General features: G+C 50.3%; 1 protein-coding gene across 2 annotated transcripts in view; it reads right to left on the minus strand.

Moving 5' to 3' along the window:
• Positions 1 to 6,788, minus strand: part of CYRIB (CYFIP related Rac1 interactor B) — a 135,024-nt gene extending 128,236 nt beyond the window's left edge. Inside the window, exon 1 of one of the 2 annotated variants that reach the window (XM_074353069.1) lies at positions 6,689 to 6,788. In XM_074353069.1, coding sequence (XP_074209170.1) covers positions 6,689 to 6,773 — 85 coding nt within the window. In that variant the 5' untranslated portion in view covers positions 6,774 to 6,788. Of the gene's footprint in view, positions 1 to 6,422; positions 6,468 to 6,688 lie in introns of those variants that run through there. The other variant, XM_074353072.1, reaches the window with a different exon arrangement.
• Between the last annotated feature and the right edge of the window lie 14,012 nt (positions 6,789 to 20,800).

A 20,800-nucleotide genomic window follows, 5' to 3' on the forward strand; every position in this document is an offset into this window, starting at 1 on the left:
CTGAATGACCATGAAGCATCCCTGGGCTCTCACTGCAGCCTGTTTGATCTGAAGGCACCCCCTGGCTGGTCTCTGGTGCCTCCAGAGCTCAGGGCAGTACATAAACCCAGAGTTCAGGGGAGCAGAGCAGACATTTCAGGATGTTACTGCCCAGGTTTCACTTCCTCACTGTCTTCTGCATTCTCCTTCAACTCTGGTTTTGAGCAAAGCTGGGGCCGGGCTGGCGCACAGACTGGCTTAGTAAGGCCTCCCATGGTCGACATGCTCCTCTCCCCAGGTCCCAGACCCTGAGGCTAAGTGGACAGGGGACTCGAATTATTGAGCATCTGGGAGATACCAGGCCCTAAGCCAGGCACATTCAGCTGGCTTCTGACTTAAGAGCTACAGTGAGGTGCAAAACCAGGCACTGGGATGCGGGGAAAGGCAGGTAGTTTGCAGAAGACTCCACGCTAGGGAGTCACATGTGAGCCAAGATGTACGTGGCCCCAAGATCCATGGCTCTCCCCCTGTCACTGTCCCCTTTCAAAGAAGAACTCCAGAGAGGCCAACCACAGTGCTCGGTTTTGCAAAAAGGCATCGCAGCAGTTTAGAACCATCTTACAGAAACACTCGCCCTCTCTTCAAATCCATATCCCATGTCACTGCCGGAAGGACAGAATCCTGGCCTGGAAGCAGCACGGGACAAGTCAGTTTCCACCCAGCTGTGACTATGTCCTTAGGGGAGGGCATACCTTTTTGAGTGTTTCTGCACGGCACTTGCTAGCAGCTCGTAGGCACGTTACCTCACGTAGCCCTCCAAATAACTCGGAGAGGCAAATTATCCAAGTCCAGCTTCATCCAAGACCACAAGGCATCACGATTTGCCCAAGGTCATACAGCTGCTGAGGGCCAGGGCCAGGGTGCCCTCAGCTCCACCATCCAAGAGTGTTTGCCGAGTGGACGCTGGGGTTAAATTCCAACAAGCTCCAAGTGGCCAGACAGAGCCGGCAGCAGGAGACTGCACTAAGTAAATGAGTCAAGGATGGAGCGTTTCTTCCTTCTGCTGCCCAAGCTTCTTCCCATCCTTAACTCCTCTGCACCCCCTGTCCTTCCCCTCCTTATCAGAGGATGCTGGCTGGAGGTGGGGAGAGGAGGCACTGGTCTCTGATGGGGTGCATGGTTTCAAAGCCATCACTTTTCCCATGTTGGGCCTTTTTTTCCACTGTGGGTTTTAAGGGCTTGGTCCCCTGCCAAAGGAAGGTCAAGGGCAGAGGTACCTTTTGAGCTGGGGAAGGACATGTAGCCCCCAGGATCCCCTTGGCCTCGGAGCCTTTCCCTAAGCCAGCACCAAGGTGTTCACAGGCAGATGCAGTGTGAAAAGCCGGCTTGGGAGCCCAAAGACCTGGGTTCCGGTCCTGACTTTCCTCTTGGACAGGATGCTTCCCCTCTGGATACCAGTTCCCTCGTCTACTCAATTAAGAGCACAGGACGCCTAAAACCTGAAATTCTGAGTGTGAGGTTCCTGCTCAGCCCTTCCAAACCCCATCACGTGGGAAGGCCTGGCCCGCTCACCCTGCTCCCTCCTGTCCCCCCACCTCCTACCCCCAGGCCCTGCGAGGCTATGGAGCACCTCCCGGTGGGTAAAGAAGGGCTCTTCTCCACCACCCTTTGACGTTCCCACCATCTTCTCTTCTCATCGTGTGACTTCCTCCACTCACTAAGCCATCAGCTGCCAGGAGCCCTCAGGCTCATGTTCCGATTTGTATCCTCAGTGTCAGTTGGGGTCCCAAATGAATGGGGGGGGTGGGGACCTCTAAGCTCTCTCCACTCAAACTGTGGTCCACAGCCCAGAGCATCACAGGGCAAAGTGTCAGGAACCTGTCTAGAAGCCTGTCAATGACTGTCATGAGTGGGATCCGAAATGTGCAGCCCCCAGCGTGATTCCTGGCGTGTGTTACCCACCAGCCCTGAGTTTCCAGGAGGCCTGGGCAGCTTCCAGATGTTGAGGCGCTTCACCCTGCGTTCTGTGGATGTGGCTACCCTTATGCTCCGCACCCACCAGCCCCCATAAATGGATGAGTGCACAACTGCCAACACCTGACAGCAGAGACAGACAGACTGGCAGCCCACCTACCCACCACGGGCCCTGCATCCATGCTCAGAAAACATTCTTCCCTTACTTTCTACTGTTGACGTTCACTGAACTTAGAAAGAAAAGGAACCCTTCCAAGACATGCTTTCAGTTTTTTAATAAACCCTGCAATTCCTCTAATGGTTGCAGATTATCTTAAATATTTATAAAACTCATTCTCAGCATCACTTCTTTAAACAAATCTCCTCGTCGACTTCGATTATTTATGTATTTATGAACACGATGTCTCCTTCTCTGGGAGCAGATGGCAGCTAGTAAGTCTTCGGAAAGGAGGGAAAAAAAAAATCTATGGGACAGAACGTAAACTCAGTGACTCCCCAGTTCACTCTCCTTGACAAGCTCTGGTGCAAGGACCTCTCGGTTCAGTGGAAGCACCATAATGTGGTCGGTCAGCAGGTGGGTTGGGAAAGCATGGAAGCTTGAACTTGAATTTAGGAAGAAGCTACCAGCCAAGGGCTTGATCCCTAGTGGGAACTGGAGCCCAGCTAATGGAGGGACAGGACAATGGGACTACAGCCGGGATGCAGAGAGCCCAGGGGTGGCGGGAAAGTAATTGATACTTCTTGACCACCTACTATGCGCCATGCATTGTGCCGAGAGGCTTCCCATATCAACTCTGAGTTGATCTTCACAACAACCTTTCCAAGTGGTGGTAACTTTTCCTCACTGGAAAGATGACAAAAGCACAGAGAGAGAGAGGAAGTCTCTTGTCCGAGGTCACAGAGCCAGTAAGCAGCAGAGCCAGGCTGGAAACCCAGACAGTCTGCCCCACAAACCCATACCCAGCCACCTCTGAAGCAGAAAAGGATGAGAGGGGGAAATACAATTGCCGTCAACCTTATCCATCCCTGGCTACAAAGTTATTACCTTCCTTTTAACCTGGTGAGGCCAATCACCCCTTTTAAGAGCATCAAAGACGTAACTCCCAAAGTTCTACCGATGCAACAGGAACTTTGTCCATCTGAGAATCTAGGAGGGTCAATTCTTGTGTGAAATCTGGAAGGAGTGGATGTGAAGGTTATGAGAAGATATGACATGAATGTCACAGGCATATAAAAAGAGGACTTTATGACCAAGAGGAAAAAAGACCTTTTACCCTCAGAAATGGATGAAAAACAGGATCATGATGATTCTTCCTTTATCAGGACTTTATCAAGTGTCCCAGACAGGAAAGGAGCAGAAGAATAAAATTGGCCCTTCCCTGTCCCCCTTCCTCAATTCACTTCTCTCAAGAAGCTCCAATTCAAGTCAAAAAAGAGAGCTGGGTCTGGCCCTTGAGATGCTTATGCTCTCATTGAGGACACATTGAACATTACTGCTGCTGCTGCTAACAACAATCACTGAGGATGAGGGCTGTTTACTGGGGGGCTGTGCTAAGAGCTTCACTGACACTGCAATGAGCAATACACCCCCCCACCATAGATCGTCCCATTTTATAAATGAGAACACTGAGGCTCCAAGAGGTAAAGAAGAAACTTGGTGACCAGCACACAGCAGTAAGGGCAAGTGAGGTGTGACTACAGATCCCGTCCTCGTGTCCAGGAGCCCAGTGAACTGGATGGGAGGGGGCAGGGATGATTTTGCCATTTACAGACGAGGAAAAGGAAGTTCCAAGAAGGTTGTGACCTCTCTAAGGCTCTCAGGCCAGCATCTCATTAAGTGTACCAATTTAAAATCTGATTTTTCACTGACACCACACTGTTTCCACAATGCTCCCTCACTGGAAGATGGTTTCGCTGGAGATGGCCAAGTCCCAGACCGCGAAGCCACAGGACGGTGGTCTGTTCAATCAAGGGAACAGCGGTGGTGCAGAGCGTGAGGCCACAACCTCCTGGCACCCGCGTCCCTCAGGAGTCCCTCCTGCCATGGGCTCTTGGTTCTGAGGTAAGAGCTGCTGGGGACTGGGATTCCACAAGAGAGAATCAAGACACACTTGCAGGAACCAGCGGAGAATAATATCAAGGTCACCTACGGGCCAGTGCACCGACCTTGAGGTGGAGACAGACTGTACCTCCATAAAGAGCAAAGGGGAAATCCTCACACTTTTGTTCATTCTGTCAAAAAAAAATGTGCTGCGTATCCAGCATATGCCAGACAGCTTGCCAGGTGCCAGGGGAAACACAAAGGCCATTCAGAAGGGAGCACGGTCTGCAGGAAAGAGGGAGAGAGCTTTGCAGATGGAAGACTCAAGAGAGAACCTTGAATTGGCTGCTTAATCGGCGAGGGTCTCGGGCCAAGTCCTGCACTTTCTCTAAGTGGTAAGATGAAAATAAAATCTCTACTTCATAGGTAACTACGCCCACTCTACATCTTAAAAATGAATCTGCACCTGCTTAACCACAGCTGGCCCCGCACAGAGGTGCCTGCTGTTGCTTCTTAAAATAACAGTAGCCCTCAGGCTCATCCCGTGTCCTCCAGAAGTGGGAAAACACACACACACACACACACACACACACACACACACACACACACACACACAGCTAAGGATCCTAAGAAAGGGACACAGAAGCCTTTGGGAGCTAAGAAAGGAAAGGAAGGGATGGCTATCAGAGAACACAAAATTTCCTGAGAATCTCCCAACGTGAAATGCAAAAACACATACTGGGCCTTTATCTGAAGGCCACATCCTAGCACCCTGGTGCATGAACCCACCCTAGCCTTCCTCATCACACAGGCTCCCCCTGCCCCGTGCCTGAAATCCAGTAAGGATCCAGATAATGCAAATTACAACGTGCCTCCCCAGGAAGAAAACTCAGGGCCAGCAGACCACTTCTGCCTGCCCCACCAGGGAGAAAGCCCACCTTTCCCCCAGCTTCCTCCACGTTTACAGGAACCCCCAGGCCTGGGAAGTCAGCCCAGCTGTCAGCCCTGGCAGCCCGCCCCAGCCAGTCATCTGGTGGTGGCAATCAAAACGAGGATTCCTTTTCATTTCTACCAAATGCAATCTTCCAAGAATAGGGGAGGCTCAAAGTCAGAGTTTAAGCTCCTTTTCATAAGGAGTCAATATTTTCACAAGATAATCCTCCTCGGGAAGGGGGTGGATTACATGTATCCCAGGTGGCCAAATGGGGCTCTCCAAGGATTGGGAAATGGATGTTACAGGGCAGGGAAGCCAAAATTTGGAACCACACCCACCCACTCCCTTCTCAAAAGTCACCATCCACCTATTCATTTCACAAATATCTATGGAGAGCCTCCCATGTGCCCCAGTTCCCCCTTCTAGACTGTGGGGAGGCAGAAATTAAAGATGACTAACAATGACACTTTCCCCATTGCACCCTCTCCAGGCTAGTAAATCCACGCTCACTTTCTCCAGGCCCAACTCAAAGCAGCGCATTTTACAGACGGGCACCTAAGACTCAGAGAGGGCAAGCAACTTGCCCAAGGTCACACAGCTAGTAAGTGGCAAAGTCAGGAATTAAACATAGGTGCATACTCCACATGACACTACCCTGCGGTGCCTCCTTCCCGCTCAACTCCTCCCCCACCGGCTCCATTTCTGCGGCGGAGTGAGGATCAAAACCGCCCCCCTCCACAACCCCGGGGCTCCAGTAAGGGAAGCCCTCGGTTCCTCTTTCCTCCCACCGCCAATACAGGACACACAGGTTCGAGACCCATGGTATGTGTCCACAGCCCCAGGAAAGCCCTGCAGGCTGCAAGGGCACCCACCCGTTAACACTGAACTTCCATTAAAAAAAAAAAAAATGATGAAAAGATAAAGGGCAAAGAGGAAGTGCTTTTTAAACACAGGCGGGTGGTTACCCTAGGAGGAAGTCTTGAAGCCAATGGAGATTTTTTTTCACCCCCTCCAGTTCCTCAATTCTGAGACTGGTTTTCCAAGCCTCCAATGGAAGTTAGCTGGAGGGGTGCACGGAGCCCGGGGTCAGACCCTGCGCCCTAACCTGGCGCGCAGGAGGGGTCCGCGGGGGAGTAGCTACCCCGGGCACCCGCTCCCTCCCGGCGCGGGGCGCTGCTGCGCGCTCCCCGCAGCTGGGTGGACCCGGGCGGCTGCCCCGCGGCGTGCGCCCCTCGCGTCCTCCCGCCCCAGCCCACCCGAGGCGCCTCCTCGGGGCGCCCCTCGCGCGGGGGGGCCTCCACTCCTGCGGCGCCCCCTCTCCAACCGCTGGGCGCCCGGCCCCGCGTGGCCCGGATTGCACCCCACCTCTCCCCGCACCCACCACGCGCGCGCCCCGCACCCCACGCCCTCCCCGGGTGCAGATCGGCTCCCAGGGCGCGCGCGGGCGAGCCTGGCGGCCGCGGCGGCGACGCCAGCGGAGCCCGGGGCACGTACCTGGCGGCCCAGGGGAGCGGCAAGGGGAGCGCGGCCGCGGGCGCTGGAGCGCAGGAGCCTCGGAGCCTCGGAGCCTCGGAGCCTCGGGTGCCGCCGCCGCCGCCGCCGTTTCCGGGTTGGCCGGTCTCACGTCACCGCCACAGGTTTGCGAGCGGCCCCCGCCGCGGCGGCAGCAGCAGCAGCAGCAGCAGCCCCGGCGAGTGCCAGGCGAGAAATAACTATAAAAGGAAGAGACGCATCGAGGAGGAAGAGGAAACGCTGTTTACCTTCGAGAAGCCGAGCCGCCGGCACTCGCACAAAAGGAGAACGCCCGCCGACGCCGCCTCCCCCCGCGCCCCGTCCCCGCCGCATCGCGGGGCCCGGCGTCAGCGCGCGCGGCGCCCCGGGACCGCCCCGCGCCGGCCCCCACCCCAAAACCCCGCGGCGGGGGCGGGGGAGCCGGCGTCCGGGCGCGGACCCCCAGGCCCTCCCGCGGCGGACCGTCGTGGCTGGGGCGGGGGTGACCTTGGGCAAGTCGCGGCAGGCGGGCGAGCTGCCGCGAGGGGTGCCCTGGGGGGCCCGGCGCCCTCCCGGCGGCGTAGAGGAGAAAACTCCAGCTCTGGAAGGCGCGAGGCTGGCCCAAGGTCGCACACAGCCCATCGGACAGGGCACCTGAGTGTCCCCGACCTTCAGGCCAGCCCGGTTCCTGGCCCTCGGTCTGCTGCCTCCTCACCTGTACGTTGGGAAGGATGCTGATCCTGCCCGGCCCACCTGGCAGCAGGAGCAGGGAGAGCTTGTACATTCAAATCATTCATCCAGCCTTCAACAGAGACTCCTGCAGGCCTACTAAGTGCCAGGGCTGTTCTAGGCCCTGGGGACACAGCTGGGAACCCAGACAAAATACCTGCCTGGAGGGCATGGGGAGGACAGGCAGTGAATGAATATCTGATGTGTCTGGTTGTGCTCAAGTGCTAGGAGGAAAAAAGCAAAGTCGGGGGAGAGAGAGTGGGGGTGTGTGTGCTGTCATAGGAGGCTCTCCAAGGACTTCTGGAACAGAAATTCCCAGACACAAATCTCACTGTAATTCTAGTTTCAAGCGTTATGAGACTCCATCTTTCCCCTTGTCTATAATGGCAAAGAATGTACTTCTCTACCCGTAACAGGACATGCCTAGGAAACTGAGAATTCCTCTTCTCTCTGCCTTGCTCCCCCAGCCCTCAAACCCATCCTCTCATTGTATTGAAATTCAGCCAAATTTCTTAGGCATACAGACAAGAAAGTATCTTTCCGCTGACTTCTAGCAGGGCATGAAGAGTTACCCTCAAAAGCTTCCATTGTCTTTCCACCCTCCACCTCCAGCTCTCCTGTTTGTATTGGTGGGGAGGGGCTGTGACCAAACGACACTGAGTGCTGACTTACCTGATTATAACCCACTTGTTTCTTCAGCAAGCCCCTTCTGAAGCCCTTCTGTTGCCCAGGCCCTGTGCTAGGACCTGGGGGCATACAGAGATGATAGGATGACAACAGGATCTCCCAGAGGTTCCTGGTTCTGGGGGGGAGATGGGGTGTTACGTGATTCTGGATCTGCAAGAAAGCGGCACAGATGACAGGGTGTAGAGGGGAAAGGGTGTTTACTCAACTTGGAAGGGAAAGGAGCAAAGAAAGGATAGCAGGAGGATATCAGAAAACCCTTCCTAGAAGTTCTGAGCGGCATTAGATGCACCTGGAATCTTGCTTGAGCACCAGTGCACTCATCCCCAAAAGAGGGGAACGGATGCCTCCCCCGCAGTGGTGAAGGATGGGGGGAGGAGGGGTAGACCAGCTGGGTCTTGAACCAGGAACAGGAAGAGGAGCAGGGTTTGGAATTAGAGCTGAGCTGAATTTCTTTCTTGGCCACTTACAAGAATACTTCTGAACATTTTTGAAATACTGACCACGTGCCAAATGTTGTGCCCATCTAATTTAATTCTCACAACAGCCCCATGAGGCAGGTTCATCATGCTCAGTGTTTTGCAAGATACTGGAGCTGGAAGAGAGATGGAATTTGTCCAAGAGCAGACTAATTAGATAGTGGTAGAGCTGGGCATGAACCCAGATTGTCTGGCTCAAAGCCCGGCACTCAGCCACTCTGGGCCTCAGTCTGCTCATCTGTGAAATGGGATTGACCATAACAACTTCATTAGGTTGTGGGGGGAGGGGAGAACAGGTTAAATGAAATAGCTCAGGTGTAGGACTTAGCTCATTAATAGGACACAGGAGAGAGGTATCACCATTGTTATCATCACAGTAATTGTTAACAGCATGGGGGTAGGAACTTTCTGGCCTGCTTAGGGACTGCAAATAGCTCAGTGTGACTAACATAGTGTGTAAAGTAGGGGGTGGTCGAGAAGCAGGGAAGAGTAAATGAGGACATGGATCACACTTCTGCACTCCACTGAATTCAGAAATGCCTGGGATGAGAGGTCCGATTCATATGCAGGTGTCTCTACTCACCGGATACAGGGAGGCTGAGAGGATGATTCTGGCCTCTGACTTTGGCTCATTCAATCAGGCCCTGACAGATCTGACAGATTCAAGCAAGTGGAAACCTAGGGATGGTGCCTGGGAAAGCCCTGGCAATTCTCCCTGGCCGTGACCTGCTCTGTTTCCCTGGGGAATCAACCCTGACCAGGGCAAGGGGAAGCCCACGTCTCAGCCTGCTTGGGCTGCTGTAACACAACGCCACAGCCTGGATGGCTTGCTTAGACAGCAACATTTCCTTCTTACGGTTCTAGAGGCTGGGGATTCCAAGATCAAGGCGCTGGCAGGTCTCGTATCTGGTGAGGGCCCACTTCCTGGTTCATAGACGGCCTTCTCCCCTGTGTCCTCACATGACAGAGGAGGGGAGGGAGCTCTCTGGGGTCTCTTTTATAAGGACACTAATCCCAGTTACGAAGGCCCTGCCCTCATGACCCACTCCTCTCCCAAAGACCCCGCCTCCCAATACCATCACATGAGAGGTTAGGTTTCCACATAGAAATTTGGGAGGGACACAAACCTTCAGTCCATAACACCCAGTACCCTGAAAAGAGCACTGATTTTGGGGTCAGGAAGGCCTGCCTGCCATTTCCAGCTGTGCAGCCCCCCGGGCAAGTCCTTTCACTTCTGACTCCTTTAATGTCCATGTCTGCAAAATGGGAATAATACCATTATTTTCTGTTGTTGAGAAGGCTACAGGAGATATGGGTTTTGAATGTTTTCTACACTGTAACCAGCACATGTGTTTTAGAATCCTGTCCTCCCGTAGCACGTGCAGTCCACTCATCTTTCAGGCAAAGTAGCTGTTCTCTCCATCATAGAAGCAAAGGCCCCTCAAAAATGTGTTTCCCTGCTGAGCGTCTGCTTTTTCCCAAGAGTGAATGCTACTATGTGTAGATGGTAACAAATGGTAGAACTGGAGAGACACAGGGGCTGGGTTTTTGTCCTGCTGGTTCATACTTTGCAATTAAGCAGATTCCACTTTCCACTGGGGTCAAGCAAACTCATTGACATTCTACTTACCCAGTTGTCATGGTCTCTACACCTCTGGCCATTCAGAACCAACAGACTGAAGGGAGGAGACTCCAAGCGCGAGCCCTCTTAGGGGCTGCTGTCCTGGGAGGGCAGGAGGGCCGCATGGAAGGGGCTTGCGGGTGGCTCGGATGGCCCCTTCAGGTTGGAAAATCCCGCCCAGGGAGGTGGAGAGGGAGCTGGGACAGACTTCAGGCTGGGACAGGAAGCCTAACCCGGGCATGCAGTACTGGGCCTTCAGAAGCTAGTGAGTGGTGGTTCCGAGGGCCAGGAGGAGGACAGAATGGGGGGCAACTGCTCAATAGATAACAAGGTTTCCTTTTGGGGTGATGAAAATATTCTGGAACAAATCCAGGTGGTGGTTGGTTGCACAACATAGTGAATGTACTAAATGCCACTGAGTTGTTCACTTTTAAAATGGTTAACTATATATTGTATGTCAACTATATGTCAGTGAGAAAACAAAAATAAAACAGTAAACTATAGGTTATGAGAATTTCACCTGAATTTTAAAGAGGGTGGGGAACCTGGTGAGGGGAGGAGGGGAGCTAGTAAATGGGACCTTCAGCATATTTTCAGTATTTCAGCATTGCCACAGCAGAGCTGCACACATGAACCAAAACGTCAGAATCGCGGCAACGGGCACTGTAACTTCTTGTGAGGAGCCAGTTTGGATGAGGGATCCCTCAACAATTGGAAAGGAATTAGTGTGGAATAATGGAGTTTGGGTATTAATATTTTTATTATTATTTTACCTTAATTCGTGTTTCTGAGAAAAAAAGATGATGGTGGAAAAGTTCAGGGTTGAGTTAGACCCAAATTCGAATCCTGACTTTAGTTCTCATCAGCTGCAGGAACTTGGGGAAAGTATTCAGCCCCTCGGTGCCTCCTGTACCCTCGTCACATAAAATGGGGTGACGATGACATCTACGCCGTGGGGTTGTTGTGGGGACAGAGTTGGGGGAGCCCAGGTAGGATTTCACCTGGAAGATTCTTAGTAAATGTTGTGGCTCTTTCTATGTGGTATACAGAGTCTTCCAGAGCCTGGGGCCATGGGGAAAAGGAACCAAAGAAGTTCGCGGAGGAACTTCAGAAAGCACACCTGGACTCTAGAGTCTTGGACCTGCACAAACTAAAGCACGACGGCAAGAGGGATTTCACACGTGCCCGGCTCATAGCGCCCGGCAGGCGGCAGCGATGTGATCCAAGCAGAAGCAGCCCCCTCCGCCCCTCTCCGCCCCTCCTGGGAATCGCTGGACTTGCATGGCTTGTCACACTGGTCTGTTGGAAAGTGACAATTACTACTCAGTGCAAGAGAGCAAAGCGAAAATACTGCATTCTCCCCGGCATCACGTCCTGGGGATGGGGGAAGGGGGAGCTAGCCCTGCACGTTCTCCTAAGAGTCTAAATCCTGGAAAAAAGCTGCGAGAGATTTGTTTTAGAGACAGTGCTGTTAAGCAGTTACTTGCTGGGGAATTGCTGTGTAAATGGGTCAACTTTCGTTGTGCAGAAAAACTCAATTATGTGGAGGTGGCGATGTTGTATCAGTGACATGTTCTGTGAGAAATCAAATGTCTCCCCTCTGATCACACTGAAATAAAGCCACTTCCTAAATTTAACGTGAGTCATTTCTCTGAGCATAAAGCGTCTCTACCCTGGGCCACAAGTATAGGTGTGTGTACAAACATGCACACACCCCCCCCCCCCACCCATACACACACGGGGCAAGAGGGTGTTTATATGAGTTTTTTTAATTATAAAAGTAATACATGTTCATTATAGAAAAATCAAAAGAGAAAAGTCTAAGAAAGAAAACTCACCCATCATGCCCTTTCCAGGGTCAACAGTTGCTTTCTTAACATTTTGATGTATTGTCTCGCAGTCTTTTAAAAATACGTTTTAAGACAGTAGGAATCGCATTATAAGCACAGTGTTGTATCCTGCCTCTTTATTCACACACGTGAGGATGTCCATGGCACACAGGCTTAAACAATAGGCTGGGGGCCACGGACAGCCTGAAACCCACACGGGAGGGAAGGGAAGGAGAGTGTGAGAGAGAGTTTCCCCTTCAGTGTTGTTTCCTCCAGGGCAGACACTAGGTCTGATTCAGCATTGCAATCCCAGCCCTTAGAACGATACCCGAAACTTGGCGGGGACTGAAAAAAGATGTACTGATGGGTGAATGGGGGAGAGAGAGGGATGCCTTACCTGACAGGTCCAGCCACTGACACCTGCCCACGTGAGCAACAGGGAGCAGTGGGGATGTGCTGGAGGGGGTACCCCTCCTAGGCATTCCCATGCCCATCTGTATAAAGCCCTGTACTTGTCAGACAACAGGCGTCTGTCCGCAGCGTGCAGCCCCGCAGAGCAGTGTCCTCAAAGTGCGGCCCTTGCATCAACCACACCAGCATCACCTGGGAACTGATAAGAACCACAACATCTCCGCCCCATCCCAGAGCTACCGACTCAGAAGCCTGGAGGCAGCGCCCAGCATCCTAGAGCCTAACGAGCCGCCCAGGTGATTCCTGGGTAGCTAAGGTCTGAGAGCCGCGGGCTCCCAGCAGTGGTTCTCCGCCCTGGTGTGTATTAGAATCGCCTGGGGAATTTGTTCACCCGCCAATAACTGAGGCTCTGCCCAGGATTCTGATTTCATTGATCTTGGGTGGGGCTCAGACTTCCAAATGTTCTCAGGTGCTTTTAATGTGCAGCCAGGGCTGAGGAGACCGATGGGGACAGCAGAGAGGCTGCAGGTGGCTGTTGTTTTCCTTCCCAGATTCCTGCACCTTCCCACCCAGTGTGTCACCACCATTGCTGAAACGCAGTGCTGTTATCAACCACACTCACTTTTTTATTATGAAATATTTTGTGCATACAGAGCAGTGTAGGGATTAATATGACAAGCACTGTGTACTAAGGGGGTTATAGCTCAGTGGTAGAACACATGCTTACCATAAATGAGGTCCTGGATTCAGTCCCCAGTACCGCCATTAAAAACAAACAAACAAACAAACAATATATATATATATATATATATATACCTAATTACCCACCCAAAACAAAACAAATACCATGTATCCACCATTAGCTCTGTCATATTTTATCATTTGGCCATTGTTATGGGCTGGATTGGTTCCCCCCTAAATTCACCTGTTGAAGTCCTAACCCCCAGCGTTTCAGAATGTGACTGTACGTGGAGACTGGGCCTTTAAAGAGATAATGAAGTTAAAATGAGGCCATTAGGGTGGGCCCTAACCCGCAATGACTGGCGTACTTCTAAGGAGAGGAAATTAGGACACAGACACTTAGAGGGAAGGCAGCCATCTACAAGCCAGGGAGAGAGACCTCAGGGGACACCAACCCTGTCCACACCTTGATTTTGGACGCCAAGCTTCCAGAACTGTGAGGAAATAAGTTTCTGTTGTTGAAGCCACTAGTCTGTGGCGCTTTGTTACGTCAGCTCCGGAAAACGGATACAAGCCAAAACCTAACAGACTGAATTGGGGTTCGCTGTGTCCTCTTCTCCCCGTCGTGCTCTGGGGGTAGCTGATGTCTCACTTCAGTCTTTACTTTTCTCACCAAGAGCCAGAACGGCGCTAGGGAACATGGATTCTGGAGCCAGAACAGCTGGGTGGGAACACTGGTTCTGCCACCTCCTCGCTGTGTGACTTTGACCCATAATTACCCTCTCTGGGCCGAAGGGGCCTCATCTGCAAGCTGGGAACGTGAATCAGATCACCGCAGCATGTTGTTCGGAGGTTAAATGAACTGCTGTTTACAAAACACCAAGGAGAGTCTGGCCCAGGACGCACATACCAGGGCTTATTAAATACATCTGCACTTTTACTACATAAACAGAGGCCCACACCTATAAAATACATGTGAAATTGTTCACATGCTTTCAACTTACATAAATGGTCTCCTTGGAGACCAAGCCGAGATGCCCACAGCCGGCCTTCCAACGTGGGCACTGGGACCGGAGCCAGCCACAGGGACAGGGCCTGGGCGCAGGAGAAGCTGGGCACTTGGAGTTAATCCAGAGAGAGTCCCAGGATTATGGGCCTTAGGTGTGTGGCTGCCCGGAGACCAGCGGCTCCGGTGAGCTGGCTGCGCCCAGGCTGAGTGTCAACAGGTAGTATCCATGGAGCGTTTACTATGTGATGCGCCTGGCTTAGTGCTTGACGTATAGGATCTCATTCAGCGGTAGGCGCCGTTGTCATCTTCACCTTTCAAATGAAGAATCTGAGGCCCAGGAGTCTAAATGACTCGCCCAAGGCCATGTAGTAAGCAAATGGTTGCCTGCATCCATTCTCTTGAACATAATTCAAGACATCTTCCTTGAAGTCATTATTTTTTGTTTTTGTGTATTGGACAGAGTGCCTGGAACCGTTGGGGCTAGACAAGTGAGCTGAATGTGTGAATAGGAGTGAATGAACTGAGACAAGTGCTCCAGGACCACTGGTACAGACTGACTCTAGCATCACCCCTCAAGCTGTACTTAAAAAAAGAAAAAAAGAAGGACCAAGGTATGGAAGCAAGCTAAGTGTCCATCAACAGATGAATGGATAGAGAAGACGTGGTGTATATATACAATGGACTATTACTCAGCCATAAAAAAGAAGGACATTTTGCCATTTGCAGCAACATAGATGGACTTGGAGGGCATTAGGCTGAGTGAAATAAGTCAGAGAGAGAAAGAGAAATACTGTATAATATAGCTTATTCATGGAATCTAAAAAATACAACAAACTAGTGAATAAAAAAAAAAGGCAGACTCATATATAGAGAACAAACTAGTGGTCACCAGTGGGGAGAGGGAAGGGGGAGGGGCAATATAAGGGTAAGGGAAAAAAGGGTTATCATGGGATTATATAAAATCATGTGTGTGAAACTTTTGAAACTTGTAAAGCACTATAGAATTTTTTCTCTTTTTTAATTAAAATTTTTTTTGTTTTTGTAGGGGTGGTAATTAGGTTTATTTATGTATTTTTTAATTAGTTTTTTTTTAGTGAAGGTGCTGGGGATTGAACCCAGGACCCTGTGCATGTGAAGTACGCACTCTGTCACTGACCTATACCCTCCTCCAAGCACTACAGAATTTAAAGAATCATTCATGCAGTAAATAAATAAAATGGGGTAAAAAGGAAGGAATTCTCAAAACAAGTTTATCTAGTCATTTATCTCTTTTTCTTGAAGCTGACTGAGCCTGAAGGAATGCACACGTGTACACACGTGCACACACACACAAACACACAGTTAATTGAGGGCTCTAGTTGGAAGCATTGTGGCTATTGAGAATCTGACTTGATTCGCTTTAATGGCAAAAGTTTTAGAGACAGGAGTTGGCACTCCCCAAATTCTCTAAGCCTCAGTTTACTCATCAGGAAAATGGGGGTGATCAGCTCACAGGGCCGCGGTGAGGTTTCAAGGCAGTGATACAGCTCAGCTGCTTAGTGCCGCCTGGAGCCCATCCTGGACCAGGGATGTTTGTGGTTGCTGCTCTTCTTCCATTATTACTACTTGGAGGGAAAAGTGCACTGGTAAAAGTCACTCAGCTGTCACACTCATGCAAAAGGAAAGGCCCCCTAAGCGTTCTGAGAAAGATGATTTATAGCAATAGTTGTGGTTACATAAACAAATGAAGTCCGGGAGGTGACAAATGATACAGGTAATCCTCGAAAGGTTAATGCCACGTGTATTTGTACCCTTTACATTTGTCTTTGACACATGCACATTTTTGCAATAAACTGCAATTGCTTTGCGTGCCCAGTTATGAGTATAAATGGATTAAGTGACCATCCAATGATTCCTTGAGTATCAACTTTGTTGGATGATAAAAGAGGGGGCCTATAAAAATAGCTAATAAGCAGACCTTATAATCCCCGGGGCTTAAAAGTTTACAGATGGATTTTACGCACACTCCCTTTCGCCCTCCAACCCCCGTTCCTCGAGGTGAGGCAGGTACTGTTACTACTGTCTGACGGAAAAGGAAATGCTGGCCAGAGGGTCAAAGTCATGTGCCCCATGTCCTCTGTTTACACCAGAAGCCGGACTTGAACCTGATCTCCAGCCCCGATGCCTGTGGTTTGCTCCATTACAAGAACCAACTCTAGAATTCAAAGGCACCCTTATGTACCTAGTATCCGAGTCGCTGGCTGACCCCATGATCATGATGGTAGGGTCACCCACAGGAAGAGGTTTTACCAGTGAAAATAGATAGGGTGGACTTCCAGCCAAGGTTGGATCAGAAGGACTGGGTTTATTCTCCAGACTTCACCGGAAAAAAAAAAAAAAAAAAAGAAGAAACACTGTTTCAGACACTTAATGGTAGGCAGCAGGAAGAATGGTGACTCCTGAGAAGATAAAAAAGGTCGTGCCCCCAGCCTCTGTGCCTCTCACTTGGGATTAGATTCTGATTCTGTGTTTCGAAGCCCAGCCCACTGCTACCAGCTCCACGGTGTGCCTTGATTGTCCCTGCTGGAAGCAATCTCATTTCTGCCCTGAACCCCTCTGGCAATGCCTTTCTGGCAGCACCTACCGCTTTCTGTCTCCTACTATGGCTGTCTGGGGCCCCGATGGTCAGGAGACTGAATGCAGGAAGGTATCTCCATCATCTGCATCCCAGCTCCACACACTGTGGTCTTTCCAGAACAGTGTTCATGGAACATTTCTGGAAAGAGGAAGGAATGATTCTGTGCCTTTAATCCTTAAAAGGAAAAAAAAAATGCCTTTAAAAGAAATAAATTCCTGTAATCATCATACTCTCCCTTGATATTTTTGTTTTACAGCTTAAAAAACTGCATCTTTGAACAGGCCACCTGATTGTGTGAGAAAGAACCGGTTTCTTCCTGCAGTAATTGTTGCTAACTGCTCGTGGCAAGGACAGGGGAAGAACAGGCATTATCATTAGAGAAATACAGCTCATAAAAGTCACATTCTTGGCACACCGGAGGTATTTCGGAAGGACAAGAAAGAGTAAAGTGATTCTTTCCAACAACTAACAGTTGGAAAAATGACACTGTTTTCACCTCAACTCCCTCTTCTTTCTGTGAAAGAGAATCATGAGCTGAAAACTTTTTTTTTTTTTTCTTGGATTAATGAAAGTTCATTTTAAACCTTGCTGAGGAAAACAGAGAAGGCTCTAAACTTCTCTGGGATTACCAAGTGACCCTAGTCACTGTGAGATTATCCTGTTTCATATTCGCCAGGAAACTTATTATTGGGCATTATTTTACTCTGCTTATTTAGTTTGTATCCTCCCACTGAATGGAAGCTTCTGGAAAATGGGGATCTTGTCCATCTCATTCTCTGTGCTATTCTGAGTACCTGAGCCCAGCTTGGCACCCAGCAGGTGCTCTGTGAGTCTATCTTGGAAGAACTTGGAAAACAGACCTTTCTCTGCCCCCGGGCTGTTTAAGTTTGCCCTCGAGCTTGAACAGCTGTGCTTTACGGGGCCTCCCATGGACTTTCTCAGCGGCCTCTGGCCGCAACTGCCCAAGCAGGAGGGACCACAAGGGGCAAAAGTGAGTAAACCGACTGAGATGAGGCTGAGCAGGCAAGGACGAGGGCAGGGAGGGGCCAGCCTGACTGCAGCTTAGCCCAGGAAAGAAAAGCAGTTTGGTTTTCCATTTCTTTAAACTTGGGAAGGAGTGTCAGCTCCGTGATAGAAGGAGCATCTGTCTGTTCCTGGGGCTCTGCCCTCGAGGAAAGCCCTTTCCTGGCCCCTGGCACCCAACTCGGGCTTCCTTCCAGGGCCCCCTCTAGTCCTACCTGCTCCGCATGCGCGCTGGTGTCTTGACATTTGGCCATATTTGTATCAGATCTTCTCCTTCCTTCCTTTTCTTTGCGGAGGGGAAGTCCTGTGTCACCTTCTGTGGCCCTGGCTCTCCGGCCACTCCTCCCCACATAACAGCTACCCTGAGCTTGGGAGAACCACCCCCATGTCTCCATAAACAACATGCAGAATTTTGTAGATTTTTAAAACTTCATATAAATGGTTTTACTTTGGATGAACCCTTCTGCAACTTTCTTTTTTGCTCAACCGGATTTATTCATGTCGCCACATGTCTACTCCAGTGATTCACAGCGCACGTTACCACCGAGTGAAAACCACGGAGTCTTTCCATGTCTCCCACGCTCTCTTCCCTGCAGTCCCCCAGGAGAGTGTGGACCCATGAAGTCAGAGATCATTCCTCAGGCAGAAGAACAGAACACAGTACATACCTGAGAAACCGGCTAATTCTTTCTGAGAATTCACCAACATTGGGTAGTGATCCACAGTATAACCTTAACACAGTTCTCTTATTCATTCTTTTGTGGATGACATCTGCCTTATTCCAATATTTTGCTCTTCCCAACAGTACTTTTGCAGGAATTTTCTTTTCCATGTCTCCTTGTGCACATGTAGGAAAGAGTCTTTGCACCAGGCGGGGAGTGGCCGGGTAATCAGTAGACGTGCGTCGCTTCAAATTTCTTAAATACTACCACCCACTTTCCAAAGTGGTTAAGCCAAGATTTGTCACCAGCAGTTTATTATCTACGTGATATATAATCTATAAATTACATATGTGAAAAAATACAGAGTATAGTTCTGACCTCAGAACTGTGGCACTCGAATCCTTCCAGACTTCTCCCAGGTATGAACCAGGTATGTAAGGGAGATCTTTCTCTTGACACGTGAAGAATTTCCACTTTCTTCTTTTTGACAGCTGTTAGCGCTCCATTGTCAGGATGCACCGCACCTTCGTAAATCCGTCCCCTGTTGGTGGTTGTTAGATTATGCCCTGAAGCATCATATATTGAGCATGTTTGCATGTTCTATAGTTCCGTTTTTTTATGGCTGCATATTATTTTATTGGGTGGATGCACCTTAATTTACCAGTCATGTGTATTTTTAAAATAACAGAATTTTTTCTTAGGAAAAATTCTCAAGAGCTAAAATTTTGGTCAATGTACTAATTTTTTGTGCCACTTTTTTTTTTTTTTAATGGAGGTGCTGGGGATTAAACCCAGAACCTTGGGCATGCTAAGCAAACGCTCTACCACTGAGCTAGTTCCCTCCTCCTACTCTTATGTGTTACCAAAAGGATTGTTATAGTTTAGACTGCCCCCCTCCTGGAAGTCGCTTTATTTAAGGATTGAAGGCATTTGTTTTGCTGACTCGATGCTGAGCGCCAGCTCCCCCCAGCCTAGACCTGCTGACTCAGAGCCTTGGAGACGGGGATGTGGGGTTTGCATCTTCAACACTCAAGTTTGAGACCCGCAGGTTATGTCGAGGGAAAGAGAGACACACGCAGAGATTGAACAGAGACAATGGGCTGCTTGGCAGCGGGAAGGGGAGCATTGGGTACTTGCATTGGGATTGGCTCCCTGAGGACCTCCTGGCCCCACGGGCATCCTGGGCACAGGGAGCTGGGTGCATTCAAGCCACAAGAATCTGACCTGGCAGGGAGGGTTCTCGGAGCAGAGGTGATGCCTTATCATGATACGAGGACTCCCCAGCCTGACTCATGTCAGGGAGTGACTTTACTGTTAAGGCCCGGAGGGGCAGAGATGAGGAACACCCGGAGTTTCATTTTTGTTCTTAAACTCACATCTCAATCTTTGGCAGTGCCTCCCTGACCCCTGAGCACACCTGTCTGTTAAAGAAGTCTAGCTTCAGAACCACCAGAACTGCTCCCCGGGATCTAAGATCCTGCCCCTCTTCCTGGGCCCCTCGCAGTCTGACTTCTGCAGCAAGCAGGCTGAGGGCATCGTCAGCGAGGTGGGACTCGGAGCAGACCAGGCCCCAGGCTTGGGGTGCAGACGCCCAGCTGGGCTCCGCTCTGGGGGGTGGGGTGGCGGATGCTGTGATGTTGCGGGAGAGACTGAGAAACCCCTACTGGGGCCCAAAGGCTACTTCCTCTTGAAAGGACAGCAAACAGACACTTTCTTTTGGTTTCTATTGTTGGTAAAGTTTTTATTTGCCCAAGAAGCCAAGAAACACTTGTTTGTCTCTGATTGAATAATAATAAAAGCAAAAGCGGTGACATTTAGCTTCTCGTCCTCCCCACCACACTAAGAGGTGGCAGGTTCAAGCTTCCTCTACTAAAAGCAGCTCCGAACAATTAAGAAGACTCTGGCGGTGCAGGGTTGGGGGGCTGTGCCGAGTACTTTAGCATAAACAGCAGGGTGAAGGAGGGGATGATCATTCACGGAGCCTCTAACTGATACCAGACCAGATACAGGTCTTACATGGTATTTAAAAAAAAATTTATCAAAGTAGAATGGGCACATAGTTAAAAATTATACAAGGCCTATTCTAAAATGTTCCAAGCTGTCTGTTGTCTGTCCATCTTTCGAGGGCAGCAGTAGTATCCACATCTCATGGATGAGAAATCTTAGGTTCAGAGGGGTCAGCTAGCTTGCCCACGTTCACTCAGCTACGAGGGGGACACGCCATGTCAAACCCAGTGCCACAGAATCCCGTGCCCACATCTGTGCTCCCAGAGGCCCCAGAAACGCTCAGTGTAGCCTGAACAGCAGTGTTACTGGAGAAAAACCCAAGGTCATGTCACATATTTAGGTGACTTGCCTGGGTTTTGAAGGCTGTGGTTCCATCTTCTTGAGGACAAGATGCATATTCAAAAGAGTGGAAGGAAAAGACAACACACAGAACGAGGGAACATTTTTGCAAGCACAGGTCTGCTAGGAGACTTGTATCTAGAATATATAAAGAACTCCTACTACTCAATAACAAAAAGACACCTGATGCAATCTTAAAGTGGGCAAGGGTCCTATTTCTCCAGAGAAGATATACAAATGGCCAGCCAGCACACAAAGGGATGGTCAACGTCATTTGTCATCAGGAAAAT

This window comes from Camelus bactrianus, chromosome 25 (genome assembly GCF_048773025.1).
Source record: "Camelus bactrianus isolate YW-2024 breed Bactrian camel chromosome 25, ASM4877302v1, whole genome shotgun sequence".
Taxonomy (NCBI): Eukaryota; Metazoa; Chordata; class Mammalia; order Artiodactyla; family Camelidae; genus Camelus; species Camelus bactrianus.